The sequence below is a fragment of the Belonocnema kinseyi genome, chromosome 3 (genome assembly GCF_010883055.1).
Source record: "Belonocnema kinseyi isolate 2016_QV_RU_SX_M_011 chromosome 3, B_treatae_v1, whole genome shotgun sequence".
In the NCBI taxonomy this organism is placed as follows: domain Eukaryota; kingdom Metazoa; phylum Arthropoda; class Insecta; order Hymenoptera; family Cynipidae; genus Belonocnema; species Belonocnema kinseyi.
The window spans coordinates 102,575,593-102,596,818 of NC_046659.1; the positions used below are offsets into that span (position 1 = coordinate 102,575,593).

Here is a 21,226-nt window from a genome sequence, read left to right on the forward strand (position 1 = left end):
CCCCCCCCCCCCCGGAATACCCCAAATATGACTCATGAATAAAAAAACTACATTTTTACGGATTATTGTTAATTTTCAAGAATTTCTGTCGTCTTTTTTCATAAAAATAATTACAAATGGAAGATTTGAACATCTGTGACCTTTAAACAATTTTTAATTGTTTAAATTAACGTAACTTATTTAAACAATTATTTATTCCCAATTTTTCAAAATAATCGTATTTTCTGAATAAAATATAATAGTTGGTCATTGTTTGAAATAGTAAATTAATCATGGTTTATTTTCAAAATTTCTAAAAATTGAGTCATAGATGTCCCCTTTTTTCATAAATTGGTACCCTATGCTACTTTTTGTTGAATAGTTACATAATTTTTGTTAATTTCTACTAATGTTTAACAAATTTCTATTCGTTTGAATCATTTTTATTTGCTCAAGCACTTTGTTCGATAACTTTAACAAACAAAAAAATATAAAATAGAATACAAACAATTATTTTTCTGACTCTATAGTGTAAAGAAATAAAATATTAAATATTTTTTAATAACTTAAATGAATAGAATTTTTTTTAGCAATCACTTTTTCAAAAATATTTTTAAATCGTATTTTATGAATTAAACATAATGATGAATGATTTCGAGTAGTTAATTTTTGTTAAAAACTTCATGTCATTCCTTAAACAATTTTTATTCGTCATCCATCGATTTTCAACTCAAAGTAAATTCGAAAAAAAAACAATGATTCATTGTATAAATAATGACATGAAGCTTTTAGCAAAATTTAGTACTTAAAATCATTTAATATTATGCTTAAGTCATAACATGCGATTTTTAAAATATTTTTTGAAAACAAATTTTTTTAAAACAAATTACTTTTGTCCAAACAATTGGGGATTGGTTAATATATTCTTTATGTACACTATACAGTCAGAAAAACAATTGCATGTATTCCTCTTTATATTATTTTTATAAAGTTTTCGAACGAAAGCTGTTTTAGCAAGTACAATTTTTTAACACGTTTTTAACCTTTTTAAATTTTTTTCTTTGAAAAAGCTGATAAAATTTTAATTAAAGTTGTGGAGCCTCATTTTTAATTTGATTTTTCAATTGCACATCAATAATACGAAAATTGTTGTAATCGCTGACGTTTTGTAGATTAATATTATATAAAGATATTCCATCTGGATACAATAAACAAATTGTTTGTTGAAAATGTGTTTTCTATCATTTTAAATTTTAACTTGTTTTTCAAGTTCTATTGCAAAAAATTTGAATGAAAACAATATTTTAATAAAACAAATTTCTTTTAGGGCTATTTTTGTTAATATTATAAACAAATTTAATAAACAAATGCATTAATCAGGCATTTCTCGTCAGAAAAATTCTTTTTTTCGATGTCAGTTTTTTAAAATTAGGAACCTCATGACAATTTTAGAAAATTCATAATTTTTCATAATTCATAATTTTTTTCAATATCAGTCTTTTTAATTGGTTGGCCAAAAAAAAGAGGGTTTGAATAAAGGAATGAGTGAACAATACATTTAATATTTGTTTCCGTCGAAAAACGCCCAAATAATTCATTTGTATATTAAATTTGTTAACAAAAATCATAGTATTAAGGAACTTATTATGAAAGTTGCTGAAATTAACAGGAAGTTCTCAATTATAAGGACTTACATAAAAAAATGATATTTCGTCAACAGATGACCGAATAATGCATTTGTTGATTAAATTTGTTAAAAAAAAAATATCAAATAGTAATGGATGTTGCTGAAATTATCATGCAGTTCCCAATTAAAAGGACTGGTATTTAAAAAAACTGAATTTTTCCGTCGACAAGTGCTCGAATAATGGATTCGTTTATTAAAGTATTTTGATAAAATCATAAACTTCATGAAAAAATTATGAATTTCAGAAATTATAATGAGGTTTCTAATTTTTTTTAATCGGCATAGAACAACAAATGGCTGTATAATGCATTTGTTTATTGAGTTTGTTTGTAATATAAACAAGAATAATCTTAACAAAAATTTTTTTGATAAAATATTTTTTCATTCAAATTTTTTGCAACATAACATAAAAAACGTTCAATTATTGAAAATTATAGAAAACCAATTGTCAACCAATAATTTGTTTATACAAATTTTTCTTGTTCATCGTATCATGATGGAATATCCTTATATGATGTAAATCTATGAAACGTCGGCGATTACAACAATTTTCCTATTATTGACGAGCACCGGGAACGTACAATAGAAAAAATGGTCATTTTTGCGTCATATTTATTCATATATAAAAAAACTGAAAAACTCAGTTAAAAATCAGACTCGAAAACTTTCTTTGAAATTTTATCAGCTTTAAAAAAAAATCCAAATCGGTCCACAGGTTCAGCCGGAATCGTATTTTGAACCAAAAAATGTACTTTTTCCTCACTGCGCGACACTGGACTCAAAGCGAGATTTTGGTGTAATTTTCTCAATTCGAAAAAATTATTGTATAGCAGATATTAACCATTCCTATTAATTTATACGTGATTTTATAATTGTAGAACATAATTAAATCTCAATAAATGCTTGCTACGGTGTGCGATATGAATGTACATAAGTACAATAGGTAGATTTATTTTCATCGCGAGCGCCCTATTAAGAGGCAATGCTTCGAAATGTCCCTCGTTCAATGCAGAGTCTAGAAGGTGGGGGTATAACGTTCGAGCGCAGTTGAGAAGGCGCCCTTTTGAGAGGCGCTCTACTGAGAGGCTCGACTGAGTTAATATTATAGCAAAATCAAATAAATTTATAAATTAATTAACATCAATTTAATTTAATTAATCAACATTAATTAAATTTAATTAAAATTCATTATTCAACTACAAAATTGAGAGAATATAACCGAGAAATAAATTCTCTGAGAATATATGAGAATCTCAGAATTTATTTTAATTAATAGAAAATTGAATTTTTTCGTTAACTTTTGGGTTAAAAATTCAACTCTTCATTTGAAAGATTGTCTTTTTTAGTTTAAGGTTTACCTGCTTTAGCAGAAATGAAATTTTTAGGATAAAAATGCAACTGTTTGGTTAGAAATTAAACTATTACACTATTTTCATGAAAACGTATTTATTTCTTAGAAAATTTACTTTTTTAAATTTATATTTTGGTGTTGAAAAATAAATTGACATATTTTCTGGATGAAAGTTACACTAAAAAACATGGTTTTTTTATTACAAATTCATCTGTTTTAGTACAAAATTGATATTTTTTGGATGAAAATGTAACTATTTGGTAGAGAATTTAACTATTTTGTTTAAAATTCATCCTTTTTGGTTATAAAAATTCGTCTTTTTGGATTAAAAATAAAATTTTTTTCGTAGAAACTTATTTTTTGTTCAAAAAATTCAATTTTTGGTGTTACTGAGTTAACTGGAATCTTTTTGGGATGAAAACTCACATCATTTTTTAATAACAAATTCTTCTGCTTTAAGATAAACTTCACATTGTTATAAAAATGCAACTACTTAATAGAGAATTCAACAATTTTGTTAAAAAGTCATCCTTTTTGGATTGAAAATTCAATTTTTTTAGCGGAAAATTATTTATAGTTAAAAAATGTATAGATCGTGAAAACTCGAATAAAATCCTTTTCAACAAAAAATTCAACTTTTTTTTTAAATTTATATTTTTGATTTGAAACTTCATCTGTTATAGAAGAAATTTCGTTTTTTGTGTGAAAATTCAACTTTTTGGTTAAGAAGTGTTCTTTTTTGCTTGACAATTCAACTAATTTGTTAAAAAAAAATTTCTTTATTGAAGGCTTATTTCTGGTTGAAAATGTAACTGTTACGTGGAAAATACTTCTTTTTTTTTTTAATTTATTTCTTAACAGAAAATGGAACTTTTCCATTTTTTAGGATTGATATTTTTAGTTAAAAATTCGCGTTTTTTTTGTAAAAAAATTATTTTTTAGATTGAAATTTCCTTTGTTTTGCGTAAAAATGCATCTGTTTCGTGAAAAATTAGTTTTTAGTTGAACAGTAATATTTTTTGTTTGAAAATTGAATTTTTTCGTAGAAACTTATTTTTTTGTTACAAAAATTCCACTTATGATGTTGCTGAGTTAACTGGAATCTTTTTTGGATGAAAACTCAACTTTTTGTAATAAAAAATTCATCTACTTTAAGATAAATTTCATATTTTTTTATAATAATGCAACTATTAGCTAGAGAGTTCAAGAATGTTGTTAAAAAGTCATCCTTTTTGGTTAAAAATTCGTCTTTTTGGATTGAAAATTCAATTTTTGTTGTAGAAAATTATTTCTTGTTAAAAAATTCATAGTTTGATCGTAAAAACTCGTCTAAAATCTTTTTCAAGAGAAAATTCAACTATTTTTTGAAAATTCATCTTTTTCATTTAAAACTTCATCTGTGAAAAAGTTATATCGTTGGTGAAAAGTTTAATTATCTTGTTATAAATTAATTTTTTTAATTTGAAAATTCAACTACTTAGGTCAAAGTTAAACTACATTGTGCGCTTTTTTTATTAAATGCTTATGCCTGGTTGAAAATTGAACTGTTTAGTGGAAAATACTTTTTGTTGTTGTTTAGAATTCATTTTTTAACAGAAAATGGAACATTTCTATTTTTTAAGATGGATATTTTTTAGTTAAGAATTCGCGTTTTGTTTGGTAAAAAAATTATTTTTTAGTTAAAAATTTCTTTTTTTTTGCGTAAAAATGGATCTATTTCGTGGAAAATTAATTTTTTGTTGAACAGTCATATTTTTATTTTTATTACATATTTTTTATATTCATATTATATAGTTTTTTCGACTTTTTGGTTTTAAAATTATTTTCTTTTGTTATATATATTATATTCCTTTTTGATTAAAATATAAACTATGACACTTTTTAGTTGGCAATTTCTTTTTAGATTGAATATTCAACTATTATGTTAAAAAATCAATTATTTTCTTGAAAATTCGAATATTTTGTTACAAAGTTATCTGTCAAAGTATAAAAACTTTTTTTTTAAAATAATTTAATACGTTTGAAAAATTCAAATTTATATAGGAAACACTGTAATTCCTGAGTATGTCTGTGTTCGAAAATAATTTATATTCAACCGCTGATATAATCGGAACAATAAAAATATTGTTAAAAATCATAAATTGTTAATTTCTCTTTAATTCTCTTAAATTCTCCTAAATTCCACCATTTCCTACAGGACTACAGGACGACAGGTGGCGCTCTGATGAGTCAGTATCTGTTAAAAATTTGAACTTAGAGAATGAAATTATCCTCTTCCTATGTCATACCAGATTAAGTTAAGTTAAAAGTTGGTGAGTGATGTAAGATAGTGTAAGATTTATATAGAGGTATATAGCCAGGTTTATATAGAAGAAGGAGGTATATAAATAGAGGAAATGCTAAAGGAACGTTTCCTGATTTTTTTTGACATCTGAGAGCTATTAGCAATAAAAAATTCATTTGCGCAGACTTAGCGAAGCCTTTCAACGCGCTAAGATTTTGGTGGCCTTTAAACTGTTTCAACAATATCTTTCAAAAATGATCTGAATATTTAATTACTCACCAGCAGGGTGTGAGTTTGTTTCTTCGGTTAGACTCGGTTGCGGTAAATCCGGATCCAATTTTGGTAAAGAGGCATATTCCAGTCTTGCATTAATATTTGGTATATTGGCGCTGTTTCTCGAAGGTTTCTTCTGCTGGAGAAGTGTCTCGACCCTGATTTTAAATTATTAAATTCACATCTTATCTTTAATTATACCATCTAATTTTATTTCTGTTAGTTAAACTCACACTTGTGACGTTTCCCAGTTGTAAACTCCCAGGGCTAATTCAAATTGAGCCAAGGTGATGGTGCTGACGATTCTTTTGACTTTTAATTTTATAGTGATCCTCTCATTATCCAGAGGTCCAACCAGGAAGGAAACATCTTCAGTCCATGTGGAATTTAAATGGGCAGTGACTCTTCTTTGATCTCCAATCGTCACCACCAACCATCTGACTTCATCACTAAGGGCTGCTGAAAATAATTAGAAATAATTTATAGGTTATGTTTATTGCAGAAGAGAGTAAAAAAAGATTTGCTTAGCTATGAAAATAAGGATTTAAAGGAATCAGAAATATTTTAGATTGCCTAAAACGAAGAAAATGATAGACGTGGATAAAGAAGGGATATACTTGGATAGACAGATTGAGATTCTAAATGATTCGATTGATTTTTGACTGAAACAAAGATAGAAAAGATAGGTCTTCCACTATCACATAATCAATTATTGTTTCTATCTCCTCCAAGCTCTTTTCACAATTTCTTTCCTCCTTATTTCCCTCCTTCACCTCTTGTTTTCGAATTAAAACCTCCTCCTGTTATAAGTTTAATCTCTTATTTATTTTCTTAGATCAGTTTCTCTCATCTTTAGCTCTTCTAATATTATTCCTTTATCTTCTCTTATTTCTTACTTGAAGGTGCTTGTTATATTTTCCTTAATTATTCTTATCACCATTTCTTGCCTTGCTCTTTCATATTTATTCTTTCTCTTCGCATTTTAAACCTTCCAGCTGTAACCTCTTAGTGACCTTTTCCTTAACCTTCCATATCCATCTTTATATAACCACACCTTCATCATTACTACCATTTCCCATTTTTCTCAATTTTTCATAAATTCTCTATCCTTTTTTTCCGACTCTACTATATTCCAGTAGCTCAATTTTATACTAGCTCTTCCCTTTATTCGTCCCAATCTCACATATACCTTCTATCTATATTTTCCTATACTTAACCCGCGTTCTTTCTACCTTCGTTCGCTCTTCCGCTATTTTCTTTAACTCACATTTAAGCCTTTCTTCCTATGTAAACTTCTCTATTATTTCCGAGCTTCCATATAACGCTATTTTCTTTGCCATCAATTCCCTTTTTAGGTATGTTCCTATTTCTTTATTTCTATATGTCCCATCTGTTCTCATATTTCTTCCTCCTTTTCTACACTTCTAGCTTCCTCTAACTCTACCTTGAAATCTATCCTTTCTACTACATTCACTTCTTCTTTCAGTTTCTTCCCCTCTAATCTTAGACCTTTTTCTCCTATAATTCTTCTTTTATCTCTCTCTCTCTCTTTTCTATTTTTTCAGCCTTTTTCTTATTTTTCCCACTCTCCCCACCTTCAACATTCTGTTTCATGCTTTCTCTTCTCTATCCTACTTTTTCACTCCTCTAATTTCTTAATAGTCTTTTACTGCTTTTCTAGCCTTTTCTACAATATAAAAATAAAATTTTCAACCATGTTTTTTTTCTCCAAAATTGCCCTGACTTATTCCAATTTCCTCATCTCTATCCTACATTCTGCCATTTTTCTACTAATTTTTTGTTTTATTTTCTCGACATTGGAGGGAAAAAAGAGTAACGAAAATAAGGATAAATGAATAGCGCGTTTATTTAAAATATTAAAAAATACCATTTTTTTTAAATTACGATTATTAATTGAAAATAATTATATTTTAATATGTTCATGTGGTATGTAGATGGTTTTTAATATATTCTGCGCATTAGGTTAAAAATGTGTATTCAGTAAATAAAAAATATCATGTTATTCAATGTAATCTTTTTTCATTTTGTAAATAGGTGTTAATAATTTAAGCGTTTAAAATTCTATATATTTATTAAAGTAGATATAATAAAAATATTATTACAGGTGAATTTTTAAATAGTTAACAGTTGATAATCGAGAGAGTGAATTTCAAATGTGATAAAAGTGTAATATTAAATAGAAACTCAGTCAAATAAAATTTTTTTTCTCAAATTACCAGCATAGATGTTAAATTTATTTTTGAGAATGAAGCATCAAAGTGTTTCAAACTGTTTTTCTGTTCTTTTTCAAGATGCGAAAGTTACCAAAATTATCCCAAAATTATAAGAAATGCCGAAATTGAAAAATGCCGAAATTGAAAAATCCCGAATTGCAAAATTTTCGAAAGAAAATTGGCAAATTACAAAATATCCGAACTAGAAAATTCACAGTTTGAAACAATTAACAAAATAGTTTTAACAGATTTTATTTATGTGTTCATTGAAAATACAATAGTCAAATCTTTTTATCATAGACCAATTTTTTTAATGTTAATAGTTTTTTAACATTATTTTTAAATTAGAGATAACAATTAGTGTACACAAATTGTGCAAAAATTTAAACATATGTGCTAACAAACTTTGCAGAAGTAACTAAAACTGATTTATCTCATTTCTTTTTAATTTTTTTTTTTATTAAAAATTCAATATTCAGGAACGTTTTTCGTTATTCTTTTAAATACTATGCACCTTTTCAAATAAAACTCTTCATCCAACAAAACATGTTTTTAATTCTTTTTATTTGAAGTTGAAACAATAATTATTAAACACTTCAAACATTTAAGAAATTTGTTTTTTGACAAAAAATTTGATTCTTTAATTTTTTATAAATAAATTATATTTGGTACAAAAAGGATTTTTTGAATTGTTTCAATTCCGGAATTTTATACTTTGGGAACTTCCTAGTTTGGATATTTTAAAATTCGCCTATTTTCTGTCAAAAATGTTCTAATTCAGAATTCTTATATTACGCAATTTTTCTGATTTCGGGACATTTTACAATTTGAAAATTTTACAATTTGGAAATTTTTCATGGTTGAAAATTTTCAGTCACCCCTTAAAATCTTCGAGAAGTTTTGTTTATTTCGCATTTTGAAAAGGAACAGAAAAACAGTTCTTTCATATATAATATAATTTTTGAAAGTTCAACAATAAATTCGACTGAGTTTTTATTTAATATTTCATTTTTATAAAATTTGAATTACAATTTCTAGATAAAAAAATGTTGAATATTTTAGAATGTACTTGTAATAAATTTTGTATATGTAGTTGAATTGATATATGAAATTTTAAATGCATACATTAATAACAACAATTGAAAAACTTAAAAAAGATTAAATTAAATAACTTTATATTTTTTTATTTACTGAATACTCATTTTATTTTTGAACTTACTTCTTAGAATATGTTAAAAAACAATCAATGTACCACTTGAACATATTAAAATGTATTTATTTACAATTATTAATAATAAATAAAAAATTTGTATTTTTAAAATTTCAAATAAGCGCGCGAAAGACAGCCAATAAAGCGCCTAATGTATCGCATGCGCATACGCAATAGCGTCTGCTATTGCCATTAAACAATTGCATTATTCGAGCATTTCTTGGCGGAAAAATTCGATTTTTCAATCTCAGACCTTTGTATTGGAAACTTTATGATAATTTAAGCCACATTTATAAAAGTTGATAAAACTTTATGATTTTCAAACAAACATTAATAAACAAATGCATTATTTTGGCATTTATTTATAATAAAATTTTATTTTTTTAATATCAGTCTTTCTAAATAAAATTTAAATATCTCTTCCTATCTTACCTCCACATCTTCTCTAATGATACGAAAAAAATCTGCAAGGATAAATTAGTAAGAGAATGTGGAGGAAGGATTGGGTGAGGAAAGGATTTATATCAGGTAATGAAAGGTATACAAGATCATGAAAGGAACGTACTGGAAAACAAGAGAAAGTGTGGAATCCGCGAATGAGAAGAGAGAACATGGGAGGTATGGAAAAGATATAGAAGAGATATTAAAGATAAACAAAGACGGCAAAGGAGTGTAAAAAACATATTGGGAAAGGAAGGACTGGGTAAAGAAGAGATACAAGGGAAAGAACATAAATGTTTTTTAAAAATTGAAATTAGTCTTACGGGGACATGCACTTTGGCTCAAGGTGACAGTGAGAACTCCTTGAGGAATGGAATTCATCACAGTGTCGAATCCTGGTCCAGGTCTTTCCTGAGCCCTGAGATCTAGTTCCAAATGACCTGGATCGACCAACCAACTTGCAAGAGCGTCCGAGACAACTGCATGTATCCAGGTCTTCACGAGTGGTACCTCCATCATTTGCACTGCCCTTAAAACTCTTACACTAAACCAGACATCAGGCTTCTCGATAAAACTGACACTCAAGTGAGTTGCATGTGGAAAAGGTGCCATGGAGTCGAGGGTTAGGGTCACCAAAATTGTTCCAGACAGGGATAATTTTTCTACTGCCAAGTCGACGTCCATGCCAACTCTGCAATTTTTTTTCATCAAATTTTTTGAAGAAAAAACTGTTTATTCTTAAGGACATGTTCTACGCCGGCCACGTGACCAAAGCAGTTCTCGGTTATGAAATTTTTGGTTGGCTTTTACCGTGTCCAAAGGCAATGATATATTGCTCTTAAAGTTTGAAATATGGGAAATGAGAAAATAAATGTTGTTTGTATATTTAGTTTGAGTAATAATTTTGAAAAAAATTATCTGAGTAAAAAATAAATGTGTAAAATTATTTTCATTTTTTTTTTCATTCAGACTAAATCGTCTAAACATTCAAAAAAATCAATATAAACAATAACAAATTAGTATTTGCACACACGAAACCTATAATTATCTTTCTAGCATTTTTAGCAATTTCTAGCAGAGAAAAATAGAAAACTTTAACGTCGATAAAGTAGAGATCGCGTGACCAAGGTCGGTTATGAACATTTTTTTTTGTCGATTTAGCCCAAAATTTATTCCAGTGCTCAACATACGTAAATCAAAAAATATGAAATGCATCAAACCAAACATTACCTGCAAAGTGCTACAACTCGAGTGGTAAAATCCTATTTTATCAATTTACAAATAAACTTTATTCGAAATTATAAACATGTAGGTGTACAAAAACGTTATTTAGTGGTTTTTATTTAATATTTCAAATTATAAATACGATAGCTCAATCCACGTGGACGTAGTGAGCACCAAAGAAAAATTAAAATAAGTTTACACATTTATTTTCAACTCGGATTTTCTTAAAAATTATTACTCAAATTAAATATACAAACGCAATTTATGGTCTCATTTCCTATATTCCAAACTTTGAGAGCGACATATCATTTCCTTTAGACATGGGGAACACCAAAAAAATATTTTATAACCAAGGACTGGTTTGGTCACGTGGTCACAAATAATTAACTAAGAAATTTTTAAAAACTGAAAAAACCAAGTATTCGAAGGATTTTTGAAAAAAATCTATTTTTAATTTACAAATTGAATTTTCTCGTTTTTTTAAACGAAGTGAGAGATGGAACGATTCAAGAAGGTAAAATTGTTGTTTTTTCTTAATTTGCTACAGAAATATTTCCTTCCTATTTTTTAATCTCATTTCATAATTTTTTATTTATTTTTAATACCAATTTTCTACGAGAGAAAATATTAAAATAGATCAATTTTGATTGAAGTAATCCTAGGAAAGTTTTTATTTAAAAAAATCCAATTTTTTATAGCTGTCCAAAGTGAAAAATTCTGATTTAAAAAAAATGTATTATGCATTTAATTATTAACTTATCAGATAATGATTATATAACTGGATATTTTTTAAAGAAGAAATAATGATACATTTTGCTAAACAAAACTCTTGTAAAATTAGCTACAAATAAACAATAAGATTTTTCGGAAAAAAACTTTTCTCAGATTATTTAAATGCAACTTGGTTTATTCTAATTAAAAAAGTGAAAAAACACAATTTCAAATTAAAATAAGTAAAAAAAGATCATTTGTTCATATTTAAATAATAAATATAAAAAAGGGCAAAGAAGAAGAAGGCAACCTCCAAATTTCTTTCATTCTTTTTTTCTTTCATATTTTTTACACATAATCAATAAATATTTGAGAATTTGAAATTTTAGGTTTTTAATTTTCGGGTATATTTATATCTTTATTTTTCTTCTTTCCTTTCTTTAATTTGTTTTTTTTTTCAATTTGAATGTTGGACATCAAAGAAGAATTTACATTTTTATTAACTTATTCTGAATTTATAATCTTAAATTTTAAATGTTTGTTATGTAAAATTGTTAACAAATATTTCCAAAAATGTACCTTTAATCTTTTAAAAATTATGCAATTATTATAATATTTTTTTATTAGTAACAAAATCTATTATCATAAACACAATTATTAAAAAATTCACCATAAAGTATTTAAATAATTGTTAAGACTTTACTAATAATTTATTGTGTAATTATTAATGATTGAAAATAATAATTAATGCAAGTTAAGGGTTTTCAAATAAATGTGTAATTCTAAAAATTATTAATAATATTGTTATACAATTTCAAAGAATTCTGAAATTATTATGAGATAATCACATTTTTTATTAAAAAAAAATTCATATGAATTCGTAAGCTAAAAATTGGCTCTAAGATACTAAAATAATTTTTAAGACTTTGAAATAGGTCACCAAAAAATGCAAATTACTTTTTATAAATTTCATTAATTTTCTATGTTTTCCAAAACTTTTTTTCAAATCAGTAAGTTTTGAAACCTGTTATTTAACAGTTTTCTTTTATAAAAGGGTGCAATATTCTTTTAAACTAACTTTAAGGATTTTTTTGTTTCATATTCTTTGATAGTATATAAAATTCCAAATTAATAAAAAGAAATTATAATTCGAATTAATTTAATAATCCTGATGGAAAGGACACTTTTTAATTTGCTAAAACCCATTTCAGCTGAATTAAAAATTATAGATTATCCAAACAAAGTGTGAGAAAACTATAATTCCTTCTTTTTAAATGAAAGTTTAATTATACCTTTAGTGTTGAGAACTATGAACGATCGATATCAACTTTATAAAAAGCTCGCTCCGCTTTTTTTTATTTATCTATCTAAGCCCTTCCTTGAAGAAGAAAAATTTTACTACATACAAAAATAACACAGCCTTTGTACTTTTTATAAAATATTTTTGGATTTCAAATATTTAAAAAAAATAATTGTTAAATTTAGGAAATTAAATTCAGATTTAATTAAAATAAATTTTCCAGCATTCCAATTCAATACAACATTCAAATTGAACTAGGAAATTTTTGGAACTTAAAAAACGAAGTCCCAACATTGGTAGATTTAAAAAAATGCGTTTTGATTATAATTTAATAAGAATAGAAGACGAGAGTGACTTCTTTTAGGTTGTTTATACAATAATAAATAAATCAATTTTGAAAAAATGTATTGCGTTTTGCAAGATTTAAATATTTGGTAGGAAAACTATATTATTTCAAAAAAATATTTAGAAGGTTAAGAAGTGGAATATAAAATTTACAAGTTTTTTAAAAACTTTTGAGTACCTTTAAGAGAGTAACAAAATTTCTTTAAGATTTCTGAAAACATTGAAAATAATTTTTTATTCTGAAACTTTTTTTATATAAAAATATTTTGAGAGATTCTTAAAATTGTCGAAAAATCATAGAATATTTGCAGCCAAATTTTCTACTTCACAAAGATTTTCCAAAAATTTCAGGAAAAATTAGAATTATTTGTAAAGATATTTGAAATTTTTAAAAAAATTGTTTAAATAATTGAAAATTTGAAAGGCTGTAAATAAATTGATAACAAAACGATTATTTTCATAGATTTCGATAATAAATTTAGAAACTTTTCAAGAATTTTGAATGCCTTCAAGAGAAAACAAACATTTGCTTATCATTCGTGGGAAAGTTCAAAATTGAATTTTCATTTAAAAAAATTATTCTTCAGTGAAAATTGTAAAAAAAATTGAAAACATTTCAAATAATTTCCCAAAATTTGAAAAAAGGATGTGAACAATTTTAAAGCATAATTTCTGAGCTTTTTAAGATTTTTGAAGGGTTTATAGAGAATTCAAAAATTTTTGAAATTTTTCAGAAATTCTGAATGATTTTAAAAAAATCAAATATTTTTCTTCATATTCCTGGAAAAGTTTTTAAAAATCTTTTACTTTGAAACATTAATTTTAAGAAATAATATTAAAATATCTCAAAATTTTAAAAACATTAACGAAATGGCCAAACACAAATTTGAAAGATTTTAAGACCATTTTTTCAATTCGGCAGAATTGAAAAAATAAAGTTTCAGGAAAAATATTATTAGTTCGAAAAAATATTTAGAATGTTTCTATGTTTTTCAAATTAATACAAATAATTAAAAAATTGAAAAGATTAAAGAAACTCTGAAAAAATGTAGATTTTTGAAGAGAGAATGTTTTGTTATTTAAAATAAAAATATTCTTTGATTCAAATAACATCTGTTCCTCATTGATAATTCGTATTTTTTGGCTAAAAATTTAGCCTGCTTGGTTAAAAGTTAAACCATTTTTTTTTAATCAACTTTTTATGGAATATTATACATTTTAGTTACAAAATCATCACTGCCGTTAAAAATGTAACTATTTTAATTTAATTTGATCTTTTTTGGTAGAAAATTAATCTTTTTGGTAGAAATTTAATCTGCTTTGTTTGATGATTCAATTATATTTTTTAAAATTCGTCTTCGATGAATATATTAAATTTGCTCATAAGTTCAAATTAATTTTTTTTTTGTTAAAATATCAATTAATATATTTTCTATCAAAATATCACCTTTTGCTTACAAATTCAACTATTTGGGTAAAAGTTGCATTACTTTGATAAATTTTTTTTTGTTAAAAATTTTTTGATCAGAATGACATCTTTTTTGTTTAAAAATTTGCATGGTCGGAAATAAATTTTTTTTACAAATTCTACTACTTTGTTAAAAATGAATTTTTTAAATTGAAGATTTATTTCAGTTGAAAGTTAATCTACTGGGTTTAAGATTCAACAATTAATTGAAAACTCGTTTTTTTAATGAAAATCCATATTTTTTGTCTAAGAAATTCAACCCATTTGTAGAAAATTCTTTTTTTTTTGGTAAAAATATAATCTTTTTTGATTAAAATTAATTGTTTGTTGTTGAAGATTCATTATTTAATTTGAAATTTCATCTCTTTGGTTATAAATGTAACTAAATAGTTAATAATTATTTTTTTTTGTAGCTAAAAAAGTAATCATTTTTGCAGAAAATTCAACTATATTTACGGAATGAAAAATTTAACTAGTTTTTATTTGGTTGACTTTTTGTTAAAATTTTGATTTTATATATCTGAAATCTTCAAAAATCTTATCTAATTTTTTCAAGAATCTTAGAAACATTATATTTATATAACCTAAAATACAAATAAACTTAAAAAATAAATTGTCATTCAATATTTTTATTTTATATTAAAAAGTATTTTTTTCGCTCAAATGGAAAACGATGATGATGCCACTTTTTTGTAATTTTTTGGAATTGCATTACTGGATTTCTTTTTTTTTATTTCCAAGAATTTCTCTTTTGAAGATAATTTAAAGAAAAATAACTCACCCTTTTCCAAACAGCCTGGTTGTGATGAGCATGCGAAATTGATCGCAATCCAATCGCAAATCAGCTTCAATGGACAATTTGGTCCTCCCGGGGCGATTTCCAAGGGAGTCATCATCGCCACTATAATCGAGGGTTCTTATTCTGGTGAGACAGGGTGTTTGCTCACCGAATGTCAGCTCCCTCAATTCCAAGGGTCCTTGAAATTCAATTTATTTTTCAATTTTTTTCCCCTTCGGAAAATTAAATTCCAGAAATATGCAGGTTATAATCGAAGAAATTAAATTAGGAACAAATCAAAATTTTAATTTTCCTTTAAGGTCCAACAATCATTTTAATTACAACATTTCCAAAAATTTCAAACATTCCATCGATTACATTTGGAGACAATCCTTCATTTTAATTTTAGTGCACTCTTCGTTTTCTTTATTTCTAGAGTGTTTAATTTAAATATGCAGGTTATAATTTGACTTAGAATTTATTCTCCCCCTATTCTATGGATTTTGCTTCTATGTCATAAAGGAATTGTAATTACCTTCACCTGCAGGAAAAAAATCCTTTTTAGATCCGCTGAGATTTGAACCCAGGTCGAAAGATTGCCGGTCTGGCGGAGAATTGACGGTGGAGCACCAGACCGGCAATCTTTCGACCTGGGTTCGAATCCCGATGTCGATATAAATTTTTTTTTTACAGATGCAGACTGTAACCATTTTTATTTAAACTAGTTTCTTAAAAACTTTCATTCCATCCACAAAAAACTATTTCAATACGCTAGTTGACAACATAACAGTAAAAAATCCATTATCTTTTGTTTATTTCAGAACTGTTTACTTGGATCTCAAAATGTTATTTTTTAAAGAAAGGCCTTGTGTATTTAACATTTATTATTGACAGAAATAATCCCTCTTTCAGAAAAGTTGATTTTATCACAAAAGGCTCATTAAGTGTGATGAATCTATTACAGTAACCCGGTTGTAACGACCGACTTTACATATCTTTGATCTCTTTCATCTCATGCTGTTAAGAGTTCAAATTTCTTTACAATGATTTCCAACGGAATTTTCACATTAGATTATGAGATATGACTTCTCGTGAAGAACTAGAATGATTTGGCATTCTTCTTTCTTTTCAAATTGCTCTCTTCTCATTTTTGAGTAGAAAATCATTCCAATCTCATATAAATTACAGTATTATTCTCCAAACTAACTTTCTTTCAAGAAGTTATTAAACTTTAGATGTTTTCTCTTCCCCTTGTACTAATTTCCTTAAGATCATAGCAAACTAAAAAATTTCAAGAATAAAATTTAGAAATTAAAGTAAAATTATTCATAGATTACCTAGAATTCCAGGCTTTGCTTCATTCAACAGAGGTTCGAGTCTTTCCTTTGCCAATGAAAATATACTCCCAGAACTGAATCTCCACCTGAAATAATTAAAAAATACTAATCTTGATAAATAATAATAATAATAATAATAATAATAATAATAATAATAATAATAATAAAGAATTAAATAATAATTATCTTCGACTTAATTTATTCATTCATTCACCATTCAGAGAATATATTCTTTGATTCAAATAAAAATTTTTATTAGCTCTGAGTAAACAAAAAAATAAATAATTTCGTCAACTCAAAGAAATTTTGAAAAAGATATTATTAGTTTTTTTAAGATATATAAATATAATTTTCCTAAGTTATTTGAGAAAATTCAAAAATATTTTTCAACAGTTAAGATCTACCGAAGAAAAATCTAGAAACTTGTGAAGAACATTTTTTTATTTTAAAGAATTATACCAAATTTTAGGAAAAATTCGAGTTAGCTTAAATGATATTTAGAACTTTTAGAAATTAGTAAGAAATTTAAAAATATTGTATTTCTACATATCATTCAAACTAGTTCTAATTATTTCTTCAATTTGTAATAATCTTTACAAATGAAAAAATAAACTTAAAATGGGTAAATAATAATATAAAGTATTTTTGTTTGAAGTAAATATTTTTATTTGAGTATTGAATTATTATTCGAAGAATTTTTAGTTGTTTTAGTTGTTTAGTTGACCGATAAATATTATTTCGAAATCTTCAAAATCCTACATTTTGTTTTTAACTTTTTTGATATATTTTCAAATTTTAAATTATTTTTTAAAATGTTTAAACAATTTTTGTTCTATTTTGAACTAGTTTACAATCTTTTTATATGTTTTATAAAAATAATTCTAAAAAAACAACCATTCTACATTTTTTTGGAATCTTAAGAAAATTTATTTAACCTCTTGATACACTTCAAAATTCTTAAAAAAACTTCAACGTTTTTTCTTTAGAATCCGTAAAACTTTTAAATTATTTTCAAATTAATTTTAAGATTAGAATTAATTTTTCACACGAATTTTAAGTTTAAAGATAATTTTTGAATATAAAAAATCATGAAAAATTTTATCAGGAATCTTACAATACTTTTTTTTATTGTTTTAAAATACTTTAAAATCCTAAAAAAAAGTCTTTAACTTTTATTTCGACATCTTTCAAAATCTAAATATTGTTTAAAATTTGTTGAAATTTTTTAATTGGAAATTACTGTTGAAATTTTTTCAAAACCTAAATATTTTGTTCATGATTTAAATTTTTCCTGCCATTTTTTAAAAATCCTATTCAATTCAACAGCTTTCTAAGTATTTCTGATTCTTTTCAGATGATTTTGCAAATATTTTTCAATTTTTTCTCATGAATTAATTTCAAAAAATAAAAACTAATTATAAATTTCCTTGTGAAGCTGAAGAAAAATTTTCTATTCTATTGAATACAAGGATTTAAAAAAATTTTTTAATCCAGGAAATTTGAAAAATGTTACTTTAAAATTCTCCACATTCTGTTTCAAAATTAAAAAAAAATGAATTCTCAACCTCACATAATTTTCAACAAAATAAATTTTTTTGGCAAAATATTAAAATTTTCAACAAATAGATACATTTTTAACGTTTAGAATAGAAGTATTTTCAAGCAAAAAAGATAAATTTTCAACCAAAAGGTCGAATGTTTAAACAAAAATATTAAACTGCAACCAAACACATTTGCATTTTCAATTACGTAGTTAAATTTTCAAACAAAAAACACGAATTTTGTAGAAGACAAGTTGCATTTTCAATCTAAAAGGAAAAATGTTTAGTTAAAAGACGAATATTCTATAGTTATACTTTCAACCTAGAAGATGAATTTTCACCAAAAAAATTATAATTGATATTTACTCAAAAAATATTTTTATTAAAAAAAAAAAAAACAGTTTCATTTGACAAAAAAAGACGAATTTTCAACCAGGAAAGATTTTTAGTCAGGAAAAACAAAAATTTAACTGAATTGTTGAAATATCAAGCTAATAAAAACGCAAATAATCCACAAAAAAGTTGAATTTTTAACCCGCAAATATGAATTTTTAACAAAATTGCTAATTTTCAAACCAATTTATAAATATTAAACTAAAATAGATCAGTTTTTAAGCAAAATGGATCATTCAAATTTTCAGTTAAAAAATTAACTTTCAATAACAAAAACACAAAATTTTCAACAAAATATTTTAATTCTTAACTAAATGAATGGACCTTTAACTTATGAGATTAATTTTTAACAATGTAGTTGAACTTTTGAACAAGCAGATCAATTTTTAATCAAGAAGGTTCATTTTCTGCGAAAAAGATGAATTTGCAGCAAAGTACATACATTTTTAAACAAATAGAATTTTCTTCCAAAATAGTTAAAGTTTATAAAAAGGAAGGCGAGTTATCCACAAAACAGTATAATTTTCAACCAAAAAGAATTATTTTCTAAAAAAAATGGTTGAATTATAAACAAAAAAGTCAATTTACAAACAAATTCTTACATTTTCCACTTGAAAATGGTAATTTTAAAACCAATTAAGTAATAGTTAAATTCGCAGTTGAAAATACAAATTTCCAACAACAACAAAATATTTCAACAAAATATTTAATTTTTTAATCAAACAGATGGATTTTAATCAAATGGATGGATTTATTAAAACTAATTTTTAATAATTTTCAATCAAGAAGATTAATTTTCCACCAAAAACGAAAGAATCACAATATAATACAATAATTTTTAATGAAATAGTTTATTCTTTCACCAAATAGTAGAATTTGTGACCAAAAGAAATAAATTCTGAACTTTAAATTCTGAATTCTCATGACACAATTACCAAAAACTCACAAATCAACAACCTCTGGTAGTGTGACGTATTTTTTGAACAGCTCTATACTTTTTATTATGGATTTTTAAATTGATTATGTTATAATATTAGGTAATCAAAATACAGGCAGATGAATTCACAACTCACAACTCACAAGTCAAAACTCATGACTCACAGCTCACAACTACACGAGCTATAGCTTACAACTCGCAACTCAACGACTCGCATATCACAACTTAAAATTCAACGACTCACAGCTCAATGACCCATAGTAGTGTAACGTAGTTTTTGAACGGCCCTAAACTTATTAGTATGGATTTTAATAATTAATTTTTTAAATATTAATTAATAAAAATCCAGGGAGATGAACTTACAAATTAACTGAAAACTCAACCACTGGAAGCTCATAATTCACAACTTGCAAATCAACGATTCACAACTTAATGATACCTGGTAGTGTGAAGTTATTTTAGAAGCACTCTAAAATTGTTATAATGGACTTTTAAATTGTTTAAGTTTTTAATATTAAGTAAGAAAAATCTAGGGAGATGAGCTCACAATTCAATTCAGAACTCACAAGTCACTACTCACTATTCAAAACTCAATGGCTCATAGATAACAACTCACAACTCAGAGATCAAAAATCAACGACTAACAGCTCACAACTCAACGACTCACAACTCCCAACTCAAGGGCCCGTGCTAGTGTGACGTAGTTTTGGAACAGCCCTAATCTTTCTATGGATTTTTAAATTGTTCATTTTTTAAATATTCATCAATAAAAATCCAGGGAGATGAACTTAAAATTCAACTGACAACTCAATCACTCACAACTCACAACTCAACTATTCACAATTTAACGATACTTGGCAGTGTAACGTAATTTTTGAAAGGCCCTAAACATGTTATAATTGACTTTTAAATTGTCTAATTTTTTAATATTAAGTAATGACAATACAGGGAGATGAACTCACAATTCCATTCATAACTTACGAATCACTACTCACTACTCAAGACTCAAAGGCTCACAACCTACAGCTCACAACTCACAGCTCGGAGCTCAAAACTCAATGTCTCACAGCTCACAACCTAACGACTCACAACTCAGCGATCCCTGGTAGTGTGACGTAGTTTTTGAAAGGCCCAAATCTTGTTATAGATTTTTACATTGTTCATTTTTTTAAATATTAAGTAATGAAAATTCAGGGAGATGAGCTCTCACTTCAACTGACAACTCAAACACTCACAGCTCACAATTTACAACTCACAACTCAACGATTCGCAACTCAAAGATACCTGGTAATATGTCCTAATTTTAGAACCACACTAAAATTGTTATAATGGACTTTTAAATTGTTTAATTTTTAATATTAAGTAATAAAAATCCAGAGAGATGAATTCAGAATTCAATTCACAACTCACAAGTCACAAATCACTACTAAAAGCTCAACGGCTCACAGCCCACAACTCACAACTGAGAGCTCAAAATTCAAAGACTCAAAGCTCACAACTCAACGACTCACAACTGGCAACTAACTCAACGATCCCTAGCAGTGTGACGTAGTTTCAGAACGGCCCTAATCTTGTTATGGATGTTTAAATCGTCATTTTTTTAATATTAAGTAATAAAAACTCAGGAAGATGAAATCACAATTCATAACGCAAAACTCAACGGCTCACAGCTCACATTTCACAACTCAACGATTCAAAACTCACAAGGGTACAGAAAAAGGGAGGGGGGGGGG

The 21,226-nt window shown here is 25.8% G+C and overlaps 1 protein-coding gene across 5 annotated transcripts in view; it reads right to left on the reverse strand.

Annotated features, from left to right (window-relative positions):
- Positions 1–21,226, reverse strand: part of LOC117169247 — a 151,171-nt gene that overhangs the window by 33,775 nt on the left and 96,170 nt on the right. For 4 of the 5 annotated variants that reach the window (XM_033355522.1, XM_033355523.1, XM_033355519.1 and 1 more), the window contains exons 4-8: positions 16,623–16,708; positions 15,289–15,484; positions 9,783–10,150; positions 5,808–6,033; positions 5,581–5,732 (exon numbers count right to left, since the gene is read on the reverse strand). In XM_033355522.1, coding sequence (XP_033211413.1) covers positions 5,581–5,732; positions 5,808–6,033; positions 9,783–10,150; positions 15,289–15,484; positions 16,623–16,708 — 1,028 coding nt within the window. The remainder of the gene's footprint in view (positions 1–5,580; positions 5,733–5,807; positions 6,034–9,782; positions 10,151–15,288; positions 15,485–16,622; positions 16,709–21,226) is intronic. The other variant, XM_033355520.1, reaches the window with a different exon arrangement.